Source organism: Heteronotia binoei, chromosome 11 (assembly GCF_032191835.1).
Source record: "Heteronotia binoei isolate CCM8104 ecotype False Entrance Well chromosome 11, APGP_CSIRO_Hbin_v1, whole genome shotgun sequence".
NCBI classification, from domain to species: Eukaryota; Metazoa; Chordata; class Lepidosauria; order Squamata; family Gekkonidae; genus Heteronotia; species Heteronotia binoei.
Window position 1 is genome coordinate 81,924,323 of NC_083233.1, and position 22,148 is coordinate 81,946,470.

The window sequence follows — 22,148 nt, forward strand, 5'->3', positions numbered from 1 at the left end:
CCCCAGCAGGGGGCAGCACAACCATCAGCGGCTTCTGCTAACTAGCCGGTTGTTTCAGGTAGGCAGGTGGCCTGTGTCTCTTTCATACATACTATGTGGCTCTCGAAGCCCCCACCACCCTGCCCACTGGCTTGGAGAAGGCATTTGTGTCTTAAAATCACTTCTCCAAGCCAAGACAATCGGTAGCTTGGAGAATGCACGTAAAGTTAAAGTTGCTTTCTTTCCACTTCTGCCTCGCCCATCTATCTATCTTCCCTCCCTCCCTCCGACTTTCATGTCTTGCGGCTCTCAGATATCTGACACTTATCCTATGTGACTCTTACATTAAGAAAGTGTGCCCACCCTTGGTCTGAAGCAACAGAACGAAGTTTGAGTCCAGTGGCACCTTCAAGAGTCGGGTAGGGAACGATGGCTCTCCAGATGTTTTTTTGCCTACAACTCCCATCAGCCCCAGCCATTGGCCATGCTGGCTGGGGCTGATGGGAGTTGTAGGCATAAAAAATCTGGAGAGCTACTGTTGGCCAATATATGTGTGTGTGTGTGTGTGTACAGGTGAGGGGTCCCGTAAAATCCATAAGGAGGCTGGACCATCAGGGCCCTGTGGGGCGCTACAGGCCTGCTAGCGACCCTATGAACAGTGGAGCCTTCCCTCGTCTAGGAGCCTTCCTCAACATTGTGCCTATTGCAACAGAGGAAGTCTTGCACTGGGAGGAGCCAGTGAGCCACCGTTAGAGGAACAGATCTGCGGAAACCAATTTGAAGTATCCACACTCAAAGCAACGCAGGCAATCTGAGAACACCCAACAGACTGTCAAAACTCAAGAGGCTGCAGTGGTCCAGGAAAACCACCAAGGATCTTTTTTCACGATAAGCAAGGTCGCGGAAAAGTCACGGGCTGCTCAAGATGGGATGGCAGCGTCTCCTTTAAATTGGAAACCCTCCCTCTGCTGGTAAGGGAAGATTAAAAGTACTCAACACAGGCTCCTGTGAGGGAACCTTACGGTACTCAACACGTTACTGCTAGTCTAAGAGGGTAGCTTCAAATATCTATTTTTACCTATGTTTTAGTATTGATAATACATGATCAGCCATTCATGCAATTGCTCCTGGGCTTCCAAAGTGAAGTTTCAAACAAAAGAATGGACATAAACACAATGTGACGAGGTATGATTAAGAGAAATGCTGAACTGCCAAGTTCAATGCTGAGTCACTTGCACGGATGTTACCACTTCGAGGATCGACTCGAAAGGATTCTGGCAATCAGGCTTGTTTTGTGCAATCCAGACCAGCTGCACAACACAACCAGCTCACGCTTTAGTGGGCGGGCAGTGCTGTTTCTCACTAGGCAGGTACAGGAATGCACTGCCTGTTTTATACCAGCCAGCATTCTCTACTGAGGTACATGGAGACCAACCCAGCTTAATTCCAGGGCTGCAGCTCAGGGGCAGAGCTTCTGCTTGGCATGCAAGAGATCCTGGGTTCAGCCCCCAACTAAAAGGACCAGGCAGTGGGTGATGGGAAAGACCTCCATCTGCCTGAGACCCTGGAGAAAGAGCTGCTGCCTGTCTGAGCAGACAAGGCTGACTTTGATGGACCAAGGGTCTGATTCGGTATAAGGCAGCTGCATATATTCAAATGTCCAGCCCATTCCTCTAATGGGAGAACAAGTTTGGTGTAGTGGTTAAGTGTGCAGACTCTTATCTGGGAGAACCGGGTTTGATTCCCCACTCCTCCGCTTGCAGCTGCTGCGATGGCCTTGGGTCAGCCATAGCTCTCGCAGGAGTTGTCCTTGAAAGTAGGAAAGTAGAAGTAGGAAACCAGCCAGGGAGGCAGTGGGGCCCTTGGATGACCATGGGGTAAAAGGATTACTGAAGGAGGATAGGGAAATGGCTGAAAAGCTAAATGAATTTTTTGCCTCCGTCTTCACTGTAGAAGACGAGAACTTTTTGCCCGCCCCAGAACCACTAATTTTGGAAGGGGTGTTGAAAGACCTGAGTCAGATTGAGGTGACAAATGAGGAGGTCCTACAACTGATAGACAAATTAAAAACTAATAAGTCACCGGGTCCGGATGGCATACATCCGAGAGTTCTGAAGGAACTCAAAGTTGAACTTGTGGATCTTCTAACAAAAATCTGTAATCTTTCATTGAAATCTGCCTCCATTCCTGAGGACTGGAAGGTAGCAAATGTCACCCCCATCTTTAAAAAAGGTTCCAGAGGAGATCCGGGAAACTACAGGCCAGTCAGTCTGACTTCAATACCGGGAAAGTTGGTAGAAACCATTATCAAGGACAGAATGAGTAGGCACATTGATGAACACGGGTTATTGAGGAAGACTCAGCATGGGTTCTGCAAGGGAAGATCTTGCCTCACTAACCTGTTGCATTTCTTTGAGGGGGTGAACAAACATGTGGACAAAGGAGACCCGATAGATGTTGTTTACCTTGACTTCCAGAAAGCTTTTGATAAAGTTCCTCATCAAAGGCTCCTTAGAAAGCTTGAGAATCATGGAGTAAAAGGACAGGTCCTCTTGTGGATCAAAAACTGGCTGAGTAATAGGAAGCAGAGAGTGAGTATAAATGGGCAGTCTTCGCAGTGGAGGACGGTAAGCAGTGGGGTGCCGCAGGGCTCGGTACTGGGTCCCATGCTTTTTAACTTGTTCATAAATGATTTAGAGTTCGGAGTGAGCAGTGAAGTGGCCAAGTTTGCGGATGACACTAAATTGTTCAGGGTGGTGAGAACCAGAGAGGATTGTGAGGAACTCCAAAGGGATCTGTTGAGGCTGGGTGAGTGGGCGTCAACGTGGCAGATGCGGTTCAATGTGGCCAAGTGCAAAGTAATGCACATTGGGGCTAAGAATCCCAGCTACAAATACAAGTTGATGGGGTGTGAACTGGCAGAGACTGATCAAGAGAGAGATCTTGGGGTCATGATAGATAACTCACTGAAAGTGTCAAGACAGTGTGCGTTTGCAATAAAAAAGGCCAATGCCATGCTGGGAATTATTAGGAAGGGAATTGAAAACAAATCAGCCAGTATCATAATGCCCCTGTATAAATCGATGGTGCGGTCTCATTTGGAGTACTGTGTGCAGTTCTGGTCGCCGCACCTCAAAAAGGATATTATAGCTTTAGAGAAGGTGCAGAGAAGGGCAACTAGAATGATTAAAGGGCTGGAGCACTTTCCCTATGAAGAAAGGTTGAAACGCTTGGGACTCTTTAGCTTGGAGAAACGTCGACTGCGGGGTGACATGATAGAGGTTTACAAGATAATGCATGGAATGGAGAAAGTAGAGAAAGAAGTACTTTTCTCCCTTTCTCACAATACAAGAACTCGTGGGCATTCGATGAAATTGCTGAGCAGACAGGTTAAGACGGATAAAAGGAAGTACTTCTTCACCCAAAGGGTGATTAACATGTGGAATTCACTGCCACAGGAGGTGGTGGCGGCCACAAGTATAGCCACCTTCAAGAGGGGTTTAGATAAAAATATGGAGCACAGGTCCATCAGTGGCTATTAGCCACAGTGTATGGAGCACAGGTCCATCAGTGGCTATTAGCCACAGTGTATGTGTGTATATAACATTTTTTGCCACTGTGTGACACAGAGTGTTGGACTTGATGGGCCGTTGGCCTGATCCAACATGGCTTCTCTTATGTTCTTATGTTCTTATGCTGTGAGAGTCCTCTCAGCCCCACCCACCTCACAGAGTGTCTGTTGTGGGAGAGGAAGATAAAGGAGATTGTGAGCCGCTCTGAGACTCTTTTGGAGTGGAGGGCGGGATATAAATCCAATATCATCATCATCATAATAATGGGAAGAGAACCAGTTTGATGTAGTGGTGAAGTGTGCGGACTCTTATCTGGGAGAACCGGGTTTGATTCCCCACTCCCCCACTTCACCTGCTGGGATGGCCTTGGGTCAGCCATAGCTCTCGCAGGAGTTGCCTTTGAAAGGGCAACTGCTGGGAGAGCCCTCTCAGCCCCCCCACCTCACAGAGTGTCTGTTGTGGGGGAGGAAGGGAAAGGAGACTGTAGGCCTCTTTGAGTCTCTGTCCTTGAAAGGGCAGCTTCTGGGAGAGCCCTCTCAGCCCCACTTACCTCACAGGGTGTCTGTTGTGGGGGAGGAAGGGAAAGGAGACTGTAGGCCTCTCTAAGACTCTGTCCTTGAAAGGGCAGCTGCTGGGAGAGCTCTCTCAGCCCCACCTACCTCACAGAGTGTCTGTTGTGGGGGAGGAAGGGAGAAGAGATTGTAGGCCGCTCTGAGATTCTGTCCTCGAAAGGGCAGCTGCTGTGAGAGCCCTCTCAGCCCCACCCACCTCACAGGGTGTCTGTTGTGGGGGGAGACGATATAGGAGTTTGGAAGCCGCTCTGAGTCTCTGATTCAGGGAGAAGGGCCATGTAGTCGTCGTAATCGCATAGCATACTCCCCTGGGCAACGCAAAATGATAATATCTGCAAGCTGTGGCCCACAGAACCAGACCATGAGCTTCCTGCTCTAAAGTGACACATGATGCTGCCATTGAGCTCAGGAGAGCTGATACCAACTGGCACCAAGGTCTCTCCCCATCTCCTAAGGGCTGAACCTGGCAGACCTTCTGCATGCCAAGCAGATGCTCTCCCAACGGGCCTCAGCTCCTCCAGCTGCGCACTGAAAAAGGAGAAGGAAAGACTGGATTTATACCCCACCCTTCACTACCCCAAGGAGTCTCAAAGCGGCCCCGTGGAGCAGAGTGGTAAAGCAGCAGTTCTGCAGTACTGTGGTCTGAACTCTCTGCTCATGACCTGAGTTCGATTTCTGTGGAAGCTGGATTCAGGTAGCCGGCCCGAGGTTGACTCAGCCTTCCATCCTTCTGAGGTCAGTAAAATGAGTACCCAGCTTGCTGGGGGGGAAAGTGGAGATGACTGGGGAAGGCAATGGCAAACCACCCCATAAAAAGATCCAAGCGAGCAGCTGTGTTGGTCTGAAGCAGTTGAAGAAAGCAGAAGTCAAGTTGCACCTTTAAGACCAACCAATTTTTATTTAGAACGTAAGCTTTCGTGCACTCTTAAGCACACTTCATCAGACCCCGTAAAAAGTCTGCTGTGAAAACGTTGTGAAAGCAACATCACCCCAGAGTCGGAAGCGACTGGTGCTTGCACAGGGGACCTTTCCCGTTCCTTCCCTTCACTACCCGAAGGAGTCTCACAGTGGCTTACAATCTCCTTTCCTTTCCTCTCCCCACAAGAGGCACCCTGTGAGGTAGGTGGGGCTGAGAGAGCTCTGACAGAAACTGCTCTTAAGTGGAACAGCTTTGAGCAAACTCGTGGCTGACCCAAGGCCACTCCAGCAGCTGCAAGTGGAAGAGTGGGGAATCAAACCCAGTTCTCCCAGATAAGAGTCTGTGCACCTAACCACTACACCAAACTGGAGGCCAGGATGATGTAAAAAAGGGAGAAAGCCAGCTATTTAAATGCAAGCACCCACTAAGGCTGAGAGCCAGGAGACCTTTCAGATTTAAACCAAGTTATCTTGCGCACTGAACTAGCCAGCCTGCAATGCCTTTCATAAAAACATGGTCGCCCCCATGATCTATATAAGGGGTGGCCAGCAGTAGCTCTCCAGATGTTTTTTTGCCTACAACTCCCATCAGCCCCAGCCATTGGCCATGCTAGCTGGGGCTGATGGGAATTGTAGGCAAAAAACATCTGGAGAGCTACCATTGACCACCCCTGATCTATATAGCTTTACCAACTGAAGAGTGACTGAATTAAAAACAGCCATCTGGCCTACGACAGAAGGAGAGAGAGAAAGTCCGAGGCCTCAACTGCAGGAACAGAGAGATTTAATTGGATTAGAGAGAGCCGGAGCGCACCCATCGCAGGAAGCGTTTCCCCCAGGTAAAAGGGGGAAGGTTACCCACAGGGTCAAAATATACATTTCAGAGAAGGGATGGCAGGGCCATGACAGAGCAAAGATCAGACGAGACAAGGGCTCTGCTAATCCTTTCACGCAGAGGCAAAGAAAGGGCAGCAGGAGGGTCTCCAAAGTACAGACCCAGGGGTCAGGATGAGGGCCACTCAAATCCTTCCTCAAGAGTATGGCATCTGAGAGAGCTGTCATGTCACAGACGATTTATGGTGACTCCCCGATGGGGGTTTTCAAGGCAAAAGACGTTTAGAAGAGATTGGCTATTGCCTGCCTCTGCGTAGCAAGCCTGGGTTTCCTTGGTGGTCTCCTATCCAAGTACTAACTAGGGCTGACCTAGTTAGGGGGTCAGTGCTTAATCCTCTTGGCCCTTTCTTACACACCCAGGGAAAAGCTGATCACCACTTTGGAGTCAGGAAGTGAGTTTTCTCCAGGCCAATTTGGCCACGGATAATGGATACTTTTCTGCCGCCTTCTGGGCATGGAGCAAGGGTCACTGGGGGTGTAAAAAAAGGTAAAGGGAGAGCCCTGTGCAAGCACCAGTCGTTTCCAACTCTGGGGTGACGTCGCATCCCGACGTTTTCATGGCAGACTTTTTTACAGGGTGGTTTGCCATTGCCTTCCCCAGTCATCTACACTTTCCCCCCCAGCAAACTGGGTACTCATTTGACTGACCTCGGAAGGATGGAGGGCTGAGTCAACCTTGAGCCGGCTACCTGAACCCAGCTTCTGCCGGGATTGAACTCAGGTCGTGAGCAGAGAGTTTGGACTGCAGTACTCCAGCGTTACCACTTTACGCCACGAGCTCTTCGCCTGCAAATGTCTCCACCGCAAAACCCAACACGCTAAACTCAAGGTACACGGCTGGCCTGCAGCCTCTTGATCAGCCTCCTCCCAGAATCCAGTGACCCTTGTCATGGAGCCTCAAGCTCAGCTAAGTCAGATTTACCCAAAGGGCAAGTTTCAGTCTCAATACAGAACACAAAGTTTTATCCAAGTCGTGAGCTCTCGTGGGCAAGCACACTTCCTCACACAATGAAATGGGATTAGGAAAAGCAGATGGGGAGCAAATGAGCAGGCGAAACGGTGAAGATTTCAGCCTGTGCTGAAAGCGCCGCACTGGCTACCAATAATGCCTTCCCCAGTCATCTATACTTTCCCCCCAGCAAGCTGGGTATTCATTTGACCAACCTCGGAAGGATGAAAGGCTGAGTCAACCTGGAGCCGGCTACTTGGACCCATCTTCCGCAGGGATCAAACTCAGGTCGTGAGCAGAGCTTAAAGACTGCAGTAGTGAAGCTTTACCACTCTGTGCCACGGGGCTCTTCGCTGGGGGTGTAGAGGGGGTATTTGTGAATTTCCTGCATTATGACCCTGGAGGTCCCTTTCAGCTCTATGATTCGATAAGCTTGCTTAGCCGAGCTACCCTGGGCCATCCAGGTACTGGAGAGCATGATGTACCTTTATCCCCTGGGAAGGTCTTGTCCCTGGCCCCATCAGCCACAGCTCTCCATACCTGCAACACAACGGTAAGCTAAGCTCTTCACACTCAGTCTCATGAAGTGTTTAGGGGATTGCAAAGCACTGCACACTATTTTGTGTTACTCTAATTGGTCCTAAAGAGCCCCCTGGCGCAGAGGGGTCAAGCTGCAGGACCGCAGTCCAAGCTCTGCTCACAACCTGAGTTTGATCCCGGCGGAAGTTGGGTTCAGGTAGCCGGCTCCAGGTTGACTCAGCCTTCCATCCTTCCGAGGTCGGTCAAAGGAGTCCCCAGCTTGCTGGGGGGAAAGCGTAGATGACTGGAGAAGGCAATGGCAAACCATCCCGTAAAAAAGTCTGCCGTGAAAACGTCAAGATGCGATGTCACCCCAGAGTCAGAAATAACTGGCGCTTGCACCTTTACTTTTTAATTGGTCCTAAACCCCAACTATTAAAGGCATTTTATTTTATTTTGATCATTCTGATCGTATGTCTTATCTAACACAGAGCTCTTTTGCTGTGGGCCATGAGCGGAAGAAAGCAGTCCATGTTTGGTGCCAGAAAACAGCACTGCACACCAGGTTTCCCCACCCATACGTATGCACCGCAACAGGCTGCACGGTGACACAGACTCCGCAGCACCAGTGCAGCTGTCTCTGGTGGACACCTTCTGGAAAGCCATTGCTCAGGCAACTCGGAGGCATTTCAGGAATGGAGCTGAAGTACGGATGACTGATGAGATGACTATCACAAAGAACAAGCATCGCGTGTGAAGATCTGTGCATACTTTTGCTCCAAGTATGGGTGCTATGAACCTTATCTATATACTAGCTCACATGTCCAATAATGCAACAGACACACCTTTGATGTTTTAACACTCATGTTTTAAATTTTTTTGTAAATTAAAGATACTGCATCACATCGCCCTAACATACCCTCAAGACAGGTTTTTTTTTTTTAAAAAAGCACAGCCGTCAATAAATTTTACCAAATTAATTTCAAAATTCCAAACCGGGAGAGCTGCAGAACACCAGAGCACAGAAGAATAGTAAAACAAAAGCACGGGGCACTTGGAGCAAACATAGGAACACATGAAGCCACCTTATACTGACTCAGATCACCATCTACTACTCAGACTGGCAGTGGCTCTCTAGGGCACGGGTGGCCAACGGTAGTTCTCCAGATGTTTTTTTGCCTACAACTCCCATCAGCCCCAGCCAGCATGGCCAATAGCTGGGGCTGATGGGAGTTGTGGGCAAAAAACATGGAGAGCTACCATTGGCCACCCCTGCTCTAGGGTCTTGGGGAGGGGCCTTTCACATCACCTACGAGAGCCAGTTTGGTGGGGTGGTGAAGTGTGCGGACTCTTATCTGGAAGAACCGGGTTTGATTCCCCACTCCTTCACTCGCACCTGCTGGAATGACTTTGGGTCAGCCAGAGCTCTGGCAGAGGTTGTCCTTGAAAGGGCAGCTGCTGTGAGAGCTCTCTCAGCCACACCCACCTCACAGGATGTCTGTTGTGGGGGGAGAAGATATAGGAGATTGTAGGTCGCTCTGAGTCTCTGTCCATGAAAGGGCAGCTGTTGGGAGAGCTCTCTCAGCCCCACCCACCTCACAGGGTGTCTGTTGTGGGGGGAGAAGATATAGGAGATTGTAGGTCGCTCTGAGTCTCTGCCCATGAAAGGGCAGCTGCTGGGAGAGCCCTCTCAGCCCCACCCACCTCACAGGGTGTCTGTTGTGGGGGGAGAAGATATAGGAGATTGTAGGCTGTTCTGAGACTCTGTCCATGAAAGGGCAGCTGCTGGGAGAGCCCTCTCAGCCCCACCCACCTCACAGGGTGTCTGTTGTGGGGGGAGAAGATATAGGAGATTGTAGGCTGTTCTGAGTCTCTGTCCATGAAAGGGCAGCTGCTGGGAGAGCTCTCTCAACCCCACTCACCTCACAGGGTGTCTGTTGTGGGGGAATAAGATAAAGGAGATTGTGAGCCGCTCTGAGCCTCTGGTTCAGAGAGAAGGGCGGGGTATAAATCTATGGTCTTCTTCTTCTACCCCCGGATCCTTTTTAGCTCATGCCCGGGATTGAACAGGGGACCTTCTGCATGCCAAGCAGTTCTTCTACCACTCAGCCACAACCGGCTTCAGCTCCCTCCAGATGGCTGCTGCTGGAATCAAATTACTTCATCCATGGTTTCAAAGGCACCAATGCCAACCATGGTTTGAAAGGCCAAGGAGTCAGACTGGCAGGCTTCCCGTGGTAAGGGTAGAATGACAAGGATCATGAAAGAAGGTGCAACTGATGGGAAACGTATGCTCCTGCAACTCCCTCCCCGCAACCTAACCTCAGGAAGAAAGGACAATGCAGGGGAACTTGCCATATGTAGAAATCTGTTAAAGCAGAAGACATTCTCTTGGGCAACTGTGGCTCAACCAGTTTTGACATTAAGTATGAATTGTGCTCAGAACTCAACTGGTAGCCAATACAGTTGTTTTAGCTCACTTGGGCCCATTCTTGTAATTTATCAGTTTTTGGAATGAAACTTCCCCCCGAACAGTGTCCAAAAGCACGCTCCACACACAGTATATTACAGTAGACCAGAATGGAGCTTACTAAGCCACACTGCACTTTTCCAGGAGTGGCCACAGCTAAGTCTAAAGGCACAGCTGCCCATGGCTGGCTCAGCAGCACCCCAAAATGATGTTTCAGAGGGAGCGGAACTGCCCGGTCCAGCACAAGAAAGCCTCCAACTCTGAGATTATTCAGAACCGCCATTAACGTCTGGGGGGAATGTCCCTCCATTCATGATCCTTCAGCTGCTCTCAGAAATCCCATGCTCTCATCTGGTTCCACTGAGTAGGAGAGCTGACTGTCGTCCGCATCTTCCTTCCTCCTCTGGAGAACCTCTCCCAGCAACTTCACACAGCTTTTGAAGAGCATGTGGAGACAAGATGGAATCTTACAGAGCCGCGCAGAGCAAAGTTCCAAGGGGCTGAGCGGCAGCCTCCCCCTTCTCCTTCTGGGATCTACCCAACAGAGAGGACCTTCCAGCTGCCGCCGTAACATACATGCTGTTTTCAAAGATTTCAGGTTTTCATGGCTGGTAACATCATTAGGGTTTGTAGAATCTTTCGGGATCAAGTGCCGTGTTCTACTGGAGAAAGTTTTCCTTCCAGACGTTTCGTTCTCAGCTGAGAACGAAACGTCTGGAAGGAAAACTTTCTCCAGTAGAACACGGCACTTGATCCCGAAAGATTCTACAAACCCTAATACATGCTGTTTGTTTTACTGTATTTTATGGTGTCAGTTTGTAGTTTTTAATTGTTTCAATTTTTGTTGTTATCCGCCCTGAGCCCGTTCACGGGAAAGGGTGGAATACAAATTAACATAAACAAACGAATCCAGCTATGCAACCTGGAGCAAGATTTGAGTCCAGTAATGACTTAGATACTAAGAAGATTTTCCAGGCCTAAGCTGTCCAGACTCAACGCTTCCTTCATCAGATACTAGAGTTTAGACTCTTGAAAGCTTATACCCTGAAAACCTGGCTGGTCTATAAGGTGCCACTAGAGTCAAATCCAGTTCTTCCACTGCAAAGCAACATGGCTATTCTACGAAGCAATCCAGGATATCATGACTGATGGTATCAACAGCTGCCCAGAGAACCAAGAGGCTTCCATTCCCCCCGGCCCACCTCTGAGAACAGAGCTAGAGGACCAGAGCTACCGAGGCTGTTTTTGTTGCAAAGCTGCCTGGGGCCCCCCAATGGAGATAGGGTTGCCGGGGCAAACTCAGGAAATATTTGGGGACTTTGGGGGTGGAGCCAGGAGACTTTCCCATTCCCTAAAAACAAACAAATAAAAATATAGCAGTGCAGTTCCCCCGAACAGAAGAAGAACTGTGCATTTATACCCCGCCCTTCTCACTGAATAAGAGACTCAGAGCTGCTTACAATCGCCTATATCTTCTCCCCCCACAACAAACAACCTGTGAGGTGGGTGGAGCTGAGAGAGCTCTCACAGCAGCTGTCCGTTCAAGGACAACCTCTATAATAACTATGGCTGACCCAAGGCCATTCCAGCAGGTACAAGTGTAGGAGTGGAGAATCAAACCCGGTTTTCCCAGATCAGAGTCCGTACACTTAACCACTACACCAAACTTAACCACTACACCAAACTGAAATACATTTCCTCCTCTTTTTTGCATTCAAGTGGTTCCACAGCAGCTGCACTTCCACTAAAATGAAAGTGAACTCTCTCTCTGACACACACACACACAAAGCAGCCAAAATAAACTGTCTGCATGCCCACAGTTTTGTGATCTCCCTGGGGCAATGGTATAGATAGCTTTACTCACCAGAGTTGCTGAATGTAACAATCTGGTCTATTTCAACCAACTTACTGAGAGAGAGATCTAGAGGCTGGGGTTTTCCTTTAACCCAAACTCAGGTTCTAGTTAACACTTTACTATTCTTTCAATGAACAGAGGAACTGGGCTCTCTCGCTTACTCTCTCTCTCACACACATATATGTGGGCTCTTCCTGCTCGCCCCCCCCCCACAGCTTCAGTCTTGCTGAGATTTAAAGACACATCCCTTCCAAAACAGAAGCAGCTGCAAGCCTCTGAGTCTGCCTGAGATCTAAAGGCACATTGTGGCTGTTGCAGCGGGGTTACCCCCAATGGCTAGCTGGCTAGCAGTAGGGAGGAGCCTGTAAAACTGGGGGATGCCCTGCCTGGAGAGCCTAGTTGTAGAGCTGGGATAGGCAGCCCCTTGACACTAGCGCCCAACAACACAGCAATCTATCTTGCTCAGGACGCAGGGCCAATTCTTTGACCAAGGCTACTGGGGAGCTGGCAGTGCTGCTGGGGATGCAGCATGTGCCCAGTGTCCGGCCAAGGACAACCCTCGTGTTTGTGCTCCCCACCCTCAACTGTTATTTGGAAGCATACCAAGGACTTCACAAGTAGATGTGTGTAATTTGCCTACCGCTGATCTAGAGAATTGGATTCACTCAGATGACCCTAGAAACGCTGCTGCAACTCGCGTTATTAGACTTCTTTCAAAATGTTGTGAACAGGCTGATTGAGGAAAAAGAAGTCACCTGTGGGGTTTGCCCAGGTGGAAGCCCAACCTAAAAGAGCTGCTGTGCAAACGCAAAATCCTATACGTGTGAGTGTGTGCTTGACTTTGGCCACCACTGTGTTTGTCATCCTTACTTTGTTCAAGAAAGGCAAATTAGAGACTAGTATGCAGTTATTCAGGTCCAGAACATCCATGCTTGGAGGGGGGGATAGAAACACTGTCCTGCTTCAAGGAGGCAGGAACTATCCATTCCCCATAAGGAGGTTGTAAGTCAGACCTTAGATCCAACTAGCCAGTCTAACCGAGCTGGCTGTGGCAAGCCAGGGAGTGCACTGGTGTTCCCTGAACATCTCCAAGAAGACTGGCAGCCATGTTGGTCTGTGTTGGGGGACCACTGAACCCCACCTGCACTGTCGCAGCCTCCGCCCACAGGCTGAAGCGACTGAACAACGTCTGAGTCCGGCGGCCCCTTTCAGAGCAAAAAAGCATGCACACGAAAGCTTATGCCCAGAATTAAACTTCGTTGGGCTTAAATGTGCCACAGGACTCAAATTTTGCTCCAAGAGCTATCATCGAGACAAAACAATGGAAATTCAGCCAAGCAGCGACTTCTTTCCGCTCTGAGTGAAGAAAATGTGATTTGCTGCTAGGGTGAAGGCTGGCAAGTTGCACCCGAGCGAACAGAAGCACAGTCGAGATTCTGAAGCCAGCAAGGAGCCAGGTTGGTGCAGTGGTTAAGTGTGGAGACTCTTATCTGGGAGAACCAGGTTTGATCCCTCACTCCTCCACTTGCAGCTGCTGGAATGGCCTTGAGTCAGCCAGAGCTCTGGCAGAGGTTGTCCTTGAAAGGGCAGCTTCTGGGACAGCTCTCAGCCCCACCAGTTTGGTGTAGTGGTTAAATGTACAGACTCTTATCTGGAAGAACCGGGTGTGATTCCCCACTCCTCCACTTGCAGCTGCTGGCATGGCCTTGGGTCAGCCATAGCTCTGGCAGAGGCTGTCTTTGAAAGGGCAGCTGCTGTAAGAGCCCTCTCAGCCCCACCCACCTCGCAGGGTGTCTGTTGTGGGGGAGGAAGGTGAAGGAGATTGTGAGCCGCTCTGAGACTCTTCGGAGAGGAGGGCAGGATATAAATCCATTATCTTCATCTACCTCACAGGGTGTCTGTTGTGGGGGGGGGAGGGAAAGGAGATTGTGAGCCACTCTGAGACTCTTTGGAGTGGAGGGCAGGATATAAATCCAATATCTTCATCTACCTCACAGGCTGTCTGTTGTGGGGGAGGAAGGGAAAGGAGATTGTGAGCCGCTCTGAGACTCTTCGGAGAGGAGGGCGGGATATAAATCCAATATCTTCTTCATCTTCTTCTTGAAGAAACTGCAGCTGCAGAGAGAGAACCACACAGGCTGAACGAAGGGGGCAGCGGCACCACTTTTAGGAGGTGGGGAAGGGCATCATTTTGGAGGACTGGCCACCCGCTGTAATCCTTTGTAGAGGAGTGAAACAGAAGCTCTAATCTCCTTAGCAGAGCGTAACAGAAGGAAGAGGTCAGCTCGCTCCTCAGTGAGCCGGCTCGTTCATTCCTAAACAGGGTGGGGCATGACCTGTCTTTTTTTGTATGAAATCAGAGAGGAAGTGAGTTATGGAGCACAGGACTTAGCTATATGTGTTGGCATGTCAAAAGCTTCTTTACAAGTACGACACAGAGTAAGATTACGGAGAAAAAATAACTCCAAGGCAGCGGGGCTCTGGTCCTTTAATACTGCCGAGATGTTCACTAAGTCAGTATGATTGTTTCCTCGATGTTTGCAGGGAAGGAGACGAAGCCGCATGTGGAAGAACAGCCAGGAAGAGAAGAGTTTGTATTGGCAAAGACGGTCAAATGGAAAGGAACATTCTTGCTGTTGATTTCTGCAAAGTTCTAGGGCTAAACCGAAGACGCTTTCTCCGGTCTGGAAGGCTGGCTCTAAATCCCGTCTGCGCTGGACCAGGCTGTAGCCGGCTCACCGATGAGCGAAACATTCTTGGTACGTGCATGGAATCGAGGCTCGGCCTTGCTGGACCCTGCTCGCATTCAGCTGGGGAGATGTTTCCCCCCTCAGTTGCTCAGCTTTCTTCAGCTCTTTCATGGATTTCACATTATTTCAAGGAGTGAGCTAAATCTTGTCCCAGGCCTTTCAATGAGTTAACCAGCTTGGAGATACACCATGTGACTGACACTTGCTCATAAAGGAAAAGCGTCCTGTCTCAAGGACTAGATTGCGTGTGGGGGGGGGGGGGTGGCTTTCGTTTTCTACTCCAACTGGGTCTTACATACCCAGCAACGGCCATAACAGCCAAGGTTGCAGTCTGTTGGCTTTTCTAACTTGAACCCATAGCAGTTTATCAGCATAATCAGCCTGGTAATATCGTGGGCTCATGTAGCAGCCAACTGGCCCCAAAAGCTTCTCCGAAATGTTTGCCAAAGCAAACTTTGCAGACCCTGGATGTCCAGGCAAACCGGCGCTTCACCTTCTTGGAAAGGGAAACTGGCTCCAGCTGCAACCGGTTCTTCCCATCTGAGAAGACCCATATGGCACCCTCCGCAAAACCATTATATAATCCAGCATTCTCCAGGCGAGGAGAAAACCTGTAGTCCATTACTGTCATTCAAAAGCTGCTAAAGAATCCACATTTAAGGAGTTCCTTATTGTCTGGCATGAGAAAAACCACTCTTCAAAGAGAACGCGCAGACTGTGATCATCATGCAACCGAATGGCAATATTTCACTGCAATCCTCTCTGGAAGCTGAGCGAGAAAAAGCCAACAGGGCAGGGCTACTGCATACCTTAGCCCCCTAAAAGATCAGTTTATATATTTGTTTTTTAAAAGTTTGTTTACGGAAGGTGACATGGAAGTGGTAAGAGGCTGTACTTCGTGGACATTGTTTACTACTGCACAAGCAACAAGGTCCTAAGAGGAAAAGGTTCTAGAGCAGGGGTGTCAAACTCATTTGTTATGAGGGCCGGATCTGACATAAATGTCACCCTGTCAGACTGGGCCATGCGTGTCATAAAATGTAATGCCAGGCAGCAGAGAGATAAACTTTATAAAAGACACTGACAAACACAAAGATTTTTTTAAAAACTTAAAGTAAAACTTGCTTAAAACATTAGCACTCGTTGGTCTTAAAGATGCTTGCCTTGTATCTCTCCCGTGTGATCCAGGAAACTGGGCAAAGGAAGCTCTGGCTCTTTCCTTCCTTCCTTCCTTCCCCAGGGGACCAGGAGGGGAAGGAGCCTCAGTCAATAGAAGGAAGGGAGGCTTGGCTCAGTAGCTCTGCTGTGCGATTGAGAGAGCCTGGCAAGCCAAGCTCTCCCTTCCCCCCTTCCTCCCCGAGGGAGGAGCCTCAGCCAATGGAGAAAATAGAGGCTTTGCTCTGTAGCCCCTGTGCGATTGAGTAAGCCTGTGATGGAGAAGGAAGCAAGAGAGAAGGAGAAGGAAGCAGATGACAGCCAGTTGCTTGGGGGCCTGATAGGAGCCCCTCGTGGGCTCCTGATTTGGCCCCTGGGTTGCATGTTTGACACCCCTGTTCTAGAGCCACTGTTCTTCACATTCTGCCAAAAAAGTACAACCGACAGTAACTAATTCACTCTGAGGTTAAGTTTAAGGTTAAAAACATCACAGTGGAAGCTCCATAAGATTATTTCTAAAGGTGAGAAGAAGCCAGCTTTCTGCAGTGCTTATTTCATCAGCTTACCATAACGGTGCAGTCCTCCGAGCCGCTGGCAATGACCTGATCATTGTGAGGACACCAGTCTATGTCAAGCACCGGTCCCGTGTGGCCACATACGGTGGGGTAGGATTTGTCGATTCTACCTGTCTGGACAGAGAGAAGGGAGCACTGTAACGAACAGGACACAAACAGCATTCAGGCTATAGACACACAATGAGGAAACATCAGGGGTCAAACTTATGCGTCTCATACCAAGAAATGATCTTAATTGTGATATTTTCCTGAAGGGGCTTTGACAGGAAACAAGGTTTGGCAAATTCACAGCATCAGCTAGCCTCATATTTTCAGATCCTAGAAGCTAAGGAACGTCTTACCCTGGTTACTATTTGGATGGGCGATCACCCAGGAACGCCAGGGTCACTACACAGAGAAAACCACAGGAGGTGGCGGCGGCTACAAGCATAGACAGCTTCAAGAGGGGATTGGATAAGCATATGTAGCAGAGGTCCATCAGTGGCTCTTAGCCACAGCTTATCATTGGAACTCTCTGTCTGGTGCAAGTGATGCTCTGTATTCTTGGTGCTTGGGGAGATACAGTGGGAGGGCTTCTAGTGTTCTGGCCCCACTGGTGGACCTCCTGATGGCACCTGGGTTTTTTGGTCACTGTGTGACACAGAGTGTTGGACTGGATGGGCCACTGGCCTGATCCAACAGGGCTTCTCTTATGTGACACAGAGTGTTGGACTGGATGGGCCATTGGCCTGATCCAACATGGCTTCTCTGATGTTCTTATGTGACACAGAGTGTTGGACTGGATGGGCCACTGGCCTGATCCAACATGGCTTCTCTTAGGTTCTTATGTGACACAGAGTGTTGGACTGGATGGGCCACTGGCTTGATCCAACATGGCTTCTCTTATGTTCTTATGTGACATAGAGTGTTGGACTGGATGGGCCACTGGCCTGATCCAACATGGCTTCTCTTATGTTCTTATGTGACACAGAGTGTTGGACTGGATGGGCCATTGGCCTGATCCAACATGGCTTCTCTTATGTTCTTATGTGACACAGAGCGTTGGACTGGATGGGCCACTGGCCTGATCCAACAGGGCTTCTCTTATGTTCTTATGTGACACAGAGTGTTGGACTGGAGGGGCCATTGGCCTGATCCAACATGGCTTCTCTTATGTTTTTAAGCAATGGCAAACTGCCTCTGATTAATTTCTTTGCCTTAAAAACCATACAGGGTTGCCATTAGTCAGCTGTGACTTACTGGCACTTCACACACACACAAAGTGTTTGCTCATCCAGCTAGTAACTTGCAACCATAAATGGAAGCAACTTTCCAGGGCTTTAGCAAATTGCTTTGCACACCCTTTCACTCCCTGTGCCATAATTTTTAGAAGCCCATGCAGGTATATATTGCTGGAAATGCCTTTAATTCATGCCGACCCAGCAAAGGCAGCCTTAATTTCTAGTTTGCTGTATATACTTTACAGAAACACAGCTGCAGTTGGATATTCTTCATGTCTTGTCTTCTTTCAGAATCCCTGACTTGATTTACAGAGCTGCTATTTACTCCTTATAATTCCTGAATTTGGGATTAATCACACTTGCTATTACTACTCTGCTAATCCCTAGGTTGGCTTTTTCCAATTCAAAGTTCATTGCATGAGAGGCTTTAGAAACAGCTATAACTATTAGCTCTTGCAGACAACTGACCTTAGACCTTCTTGTCAAAAGAGGATGAAGAGGAAAGTCCTACCGGAGTTAGAGCAACATTCTTTATCTAGCTCAATTTAAGCTTAATAGGAAGAACCATAAAAGTACCCACTGAAAAAAGGTATGTTATGTGACAACTGTGATGTGACAGAGAGGTCTAGGACCTCTAGCCTCATAGCAAGCTCAGTATTTCACTAGATTGCTTAAAGGGCTACTGTGCAATTCCTGGGTTAACAAAGGGGAAAGCCAGGTTGTGACCTAACTTTCTTCCATGAGAGTGGTTGTCAGCGCGCACACACAGGGATGGGCACAAACCACATTTTTGTGGTTTGGCTTGCGGCTGAACCATGAACTAAACCATGAACCGATACTGTTTGTATAAGATCGTGAGCCATTAAAAGTTTACGCTCCAGCTTTCTGTGTCTTTTTAAAAAATGGCTCAGAGCCGTTTAAACCAAACAAGAACCACCATGACCCTGTAAGAGCCAGTTTGGTGTAGCGGTTAGGTGTGCAGACTCTTATCTGGGAGAACCGGGTTTGATTCCCCACTCCTCCACTTGCAGCTGCTGGAATGGCCTTGGGTCAGCCATAGCTCTGGCAGAGGTTGTCCTTGAAAAGGCAGCTTCTGGGAGAGCTCTCTCAGCCCCAGCCACCTCCCAGGGTGTCTGTTGTGGGGGAGGAGGGTAACGGAGATTGTGAGCTGCTCTGAGATTCAGAGTGAAGGGCGGGATACAACTCCAATATCATCATCATCATTTAAATAAATCTGTGTAAAAAAAAAATCAACTTTCTGAATGCCAAAACTACAGACACACTGCTTTTACCTCACCGCAGAACTGCATACATTGCCATCCATGGTACTTGCTTCTGGCTCAAGGGCAGAAGAAGGTATCGGAGGCAATCCTGCTGATACCTTCCAGGCATTTCTCATCCCAAGCCCTCACGGCAGCCTCCACAAGTGCTCCTACCAATCCAGAATCCAACAGCATCCACAAGCCTCTATGACAGAGCCATTCGAATGGATCCCCGCCTCCTTCAGAGGGTCAGCACAGACTGAGCTTCCATACGTTAAGACAAGGGTGGTCAAACTATGGCTCAAGAGCCACATGTGGCTCTTTCATATGCATGGTATGGCTCTCGAAGCCTCCACCACCCCATCAGCTGGCTTGGAGAAGACATTTCTCTCTTTAAATCACTTCTGCAAACCAAGTCAGTCAGCAGCTTGAAGGACGCATTTAAAGTTGCTTTATTTCCATCTCCCTCCCTCCTTCCTTCCTTCCTGCCTTGTGGCTCTCAAACATCTGATGTTTATTCTATATGACTCTTACATTAAGCAAGTTTGGCCATTAAGCAAGTGTTAAGACAATAATAAGGATCTACTTGTCTATTAAGATTATCTTCCATGTGTTTCCACCATCTGAACCCACCTAGGAAGCTACTTAGGGCAGACAACTTCAGTACCGCCAGAGCCCCAAACTTGTGGAAATTCCACTCGAGGGAGGTCTGCCTGGCTCCATCTCTGTTGGGCATTAAGCAAAGCAGTCCTTTTCCAAAGCGTTTTGGGGGTATCTTGATTGCCTTGAGCCAGTTTAGTGTGGTTAAATGCATGGACTCTTGTCTGGGAGAACCGGGTTTGATCCCCCACTCCTCCAATTGCAGCTGCTGGAATGGCCTTGGGGTAGCCATAGCTCTTGCAGAGGTTGTCCTTGAAAGGGCAGCTTCTGGGAGAGCTCTCTCAGCCCCACCCACCACACAGGGTGTCTGTTGTGGGGGGAGAAGATATAGGAGATTGTAAGCAGCTCTGAGTCTCTGATTCAGAGAGAAGGGCGGGGTATAAATCTGCAATTCTTCTTCTTCTTCTTGACCGGCTACTACTACTGCAATTTTGTTCTGTTCTTACATCACAGCAGCTTTTTTGTTGTGTGTGATTTTCTTCTATATCTTGGTTCTTGAGCAACTTTCTAGTAGTTACGTTGGATATTTTAACTGAAAGGCGGAGTATAAATTATCCATGGGGGAGACTGGAAAGGCAGAGTGGCCTAACAGGACAGACTGTGGATCAGCCACTGAGGAACAGGCCTTCCATTATTCTGCCTGTTATGCACATGTGAGAGAAGCACACCTTAACCTAGGAGGGGAAAGTCTACATTGACACATGCTGGACACAAAATGAAAGCATCCCCCATGAAAAAAACACATCTGAGGTGAAAAAGAAAGAAGATCACCTCATCTAAAACTCAAATCAAAAGAGCTTCAGATGAATGGGATGAGATACCCATGAAGAATTCCAACAAATAAATGAACACATCTGGTTAGCTTAAAAGAAATACCCTAACAGATGAAACCACATGGTACAGCTGCATTCAGAGAACCAACGGTGGGCTAATCAAGATGTATCCTCATCTGTCAATCAGCCGGGGGGGGGGGGAGGAATTAGCCATTACATACATATTAAACTGACAAATTTATCCCATCTGTCAGATCAAGATAAAGGCCAAACACCAAGTTTGCAAACAAGCCCCTGAGTGTTAAATCAACCTCATCCTATTGTGCAAAATGATTGGAATGGCAATTCATTTGCTGCGACATGAGCGTGCAATTACCCCTCTGCTGGTATCTTTCTTTCTAGACTAACAAAAGGCTAGCGACGTAGAGTCAAATACAACCAAAGAGGCCCTGCACTTATCTGTCTGTCAGTTTGGGGTGTTCCCAGAGACCTGGGAACTTACTGCAAGCTTCTTAAATACTATGAAGAAGAGAATGGGGATTTTCCCTGCTTGATTAGCAGCGTAAGCCACAGACCAGCTGCGGCTCGTCTTGAGCCCTTATCTCTGATCGCTGCCTTCAGATAAAAACACGTAGAACGTTATCAGGATAGAAAAGACAGGAGTGATAGGTCTCTGGGATGGGAGTTGGCTACTGAGCGCTCCCTCCTTACAAAAGCAAAATGTCATCCTGTTATGAAATTATGGGCCGCAGCTTGGTGGAAGACAACATGCTTTGCATTAACAGTTTCCAAGGTTAATCCCTAACAGCATCTCCGGAGAGCAGGCTGGGGAAGACTTTTGCAGGAGACGTTAGAAAGCTCCAAGCGGGCAGCCGTGTTGGTCTGAAGCAGCAGAACAAAGTAGGAGACAAGGTGCACCTTTAAGACCAACGAAGTTTTATTCAGAATGTAAACTTTCGTATACATGTATACTTCTTCAGACTGAGGGGATAGGGTACAGTGGGCTGAAATGCATGTAGCGGGTGGGTTAGGAGTGTAAACTGATACAAAGGATCAAATGGCAAAATAGTGTAATAAATTGGAAGACCATTTGCAATTAACAGGCAACTTTTATTACCTTTTATTGCTATCCAGACCAAATGGTCTTCCAATTTATTATACTATTTTGCCATTTGATCCTTTGTATCAACATCAGTCAGTCCTAAGGGAGATCAACCCAGACTGTTCCCTGGAAGGTCAGATGCTGAAGCTGAAGCTCAAATACTTTGGCCCCCAAATGAGAAGGGAGCACTCCCTAGAGAAGACTCTTGAGAGCCCCTTGGACTGCAAGAAGATCCAGTCAGTCAGTCCTAAGGGAAATCAACCCAGACTGTTCCCTGGAAGGTCAGATGCTGAAGCTGAAGCTCAAATACTTTGGCCCCCAAATGAGAAGGGAGCACTCCCTAGAGAAGACTCTTGAGAGTCCCTTGGACTGCAAGAAGATCCAATCAGTCAGTCCTAAGGGAAATCAACCCAGACTGTTCCCTGGAAGGTCAGATGCTGAAGCTGAAGCTGAAGCTCAAATCCTTTGGCCACCCAATGAGAAGGGAGCACTCACTGGAGAAGACCCTGATGCTGGGAAAGTCAGAAGGCAAAGGAAGAAGGAGACAGCAAAAGAGGAGATGGCTGGACAGCGTTACTGATATAACAAACATGAATTTGAGCCGACTTTGGAAGATGGTGGAAGACAGAAGGGCCTGGCGTGACTTTGTCCATGGGGTTGTAAAGAGTCGGACTCGACTGTGTGATTGAACGACAACAAAAATCAGTTTACACTCTTAACCCACCAACTACATGTATTTCAGCCCACTGTGCCCTATCCCCTCATCTGAAGAAGTCTGCATGCATACGAAAGCTTCCATTCTTAATAAAACTTTGTTAGTCTTAAAGGTGCCACTTGGCTCCTGCTTTGTTCTACATCAGAAAGCTGCCACTTGTCAGAGGCTGCAGACAGGCCAGATGGACCAGTGGTCTGATAAGGCAGCT

The 22,148-nt window shown here is 48.6% G+C and overlaps 1 protein-coding gene across 3 annotated transcripts in view; it reads right to left on the minus strand.

Annotated features, from left to right (window-relative positions):
- CORO1C (coronin 1C) overlaps nt 1-22,148 on the minus strand; it is a 113,569-nt gene that overhangs the window by 17,810 nt on the left and 73,611 nt on the right. For all 3 annotated transcript variants that reach the window (XM_060249328.1, XM_060249329.1, XM_060249330.1), the window contains exon 3: nt 16,200-16,322. In XM_060249328.1, coding sequence (XP_060105311.1) covers nt 16,200-16,322 — 123 coding nt within the window. The remainder of the gene's footprint in view (nt 1-16,199; nt 16,323-22,148) is intronic.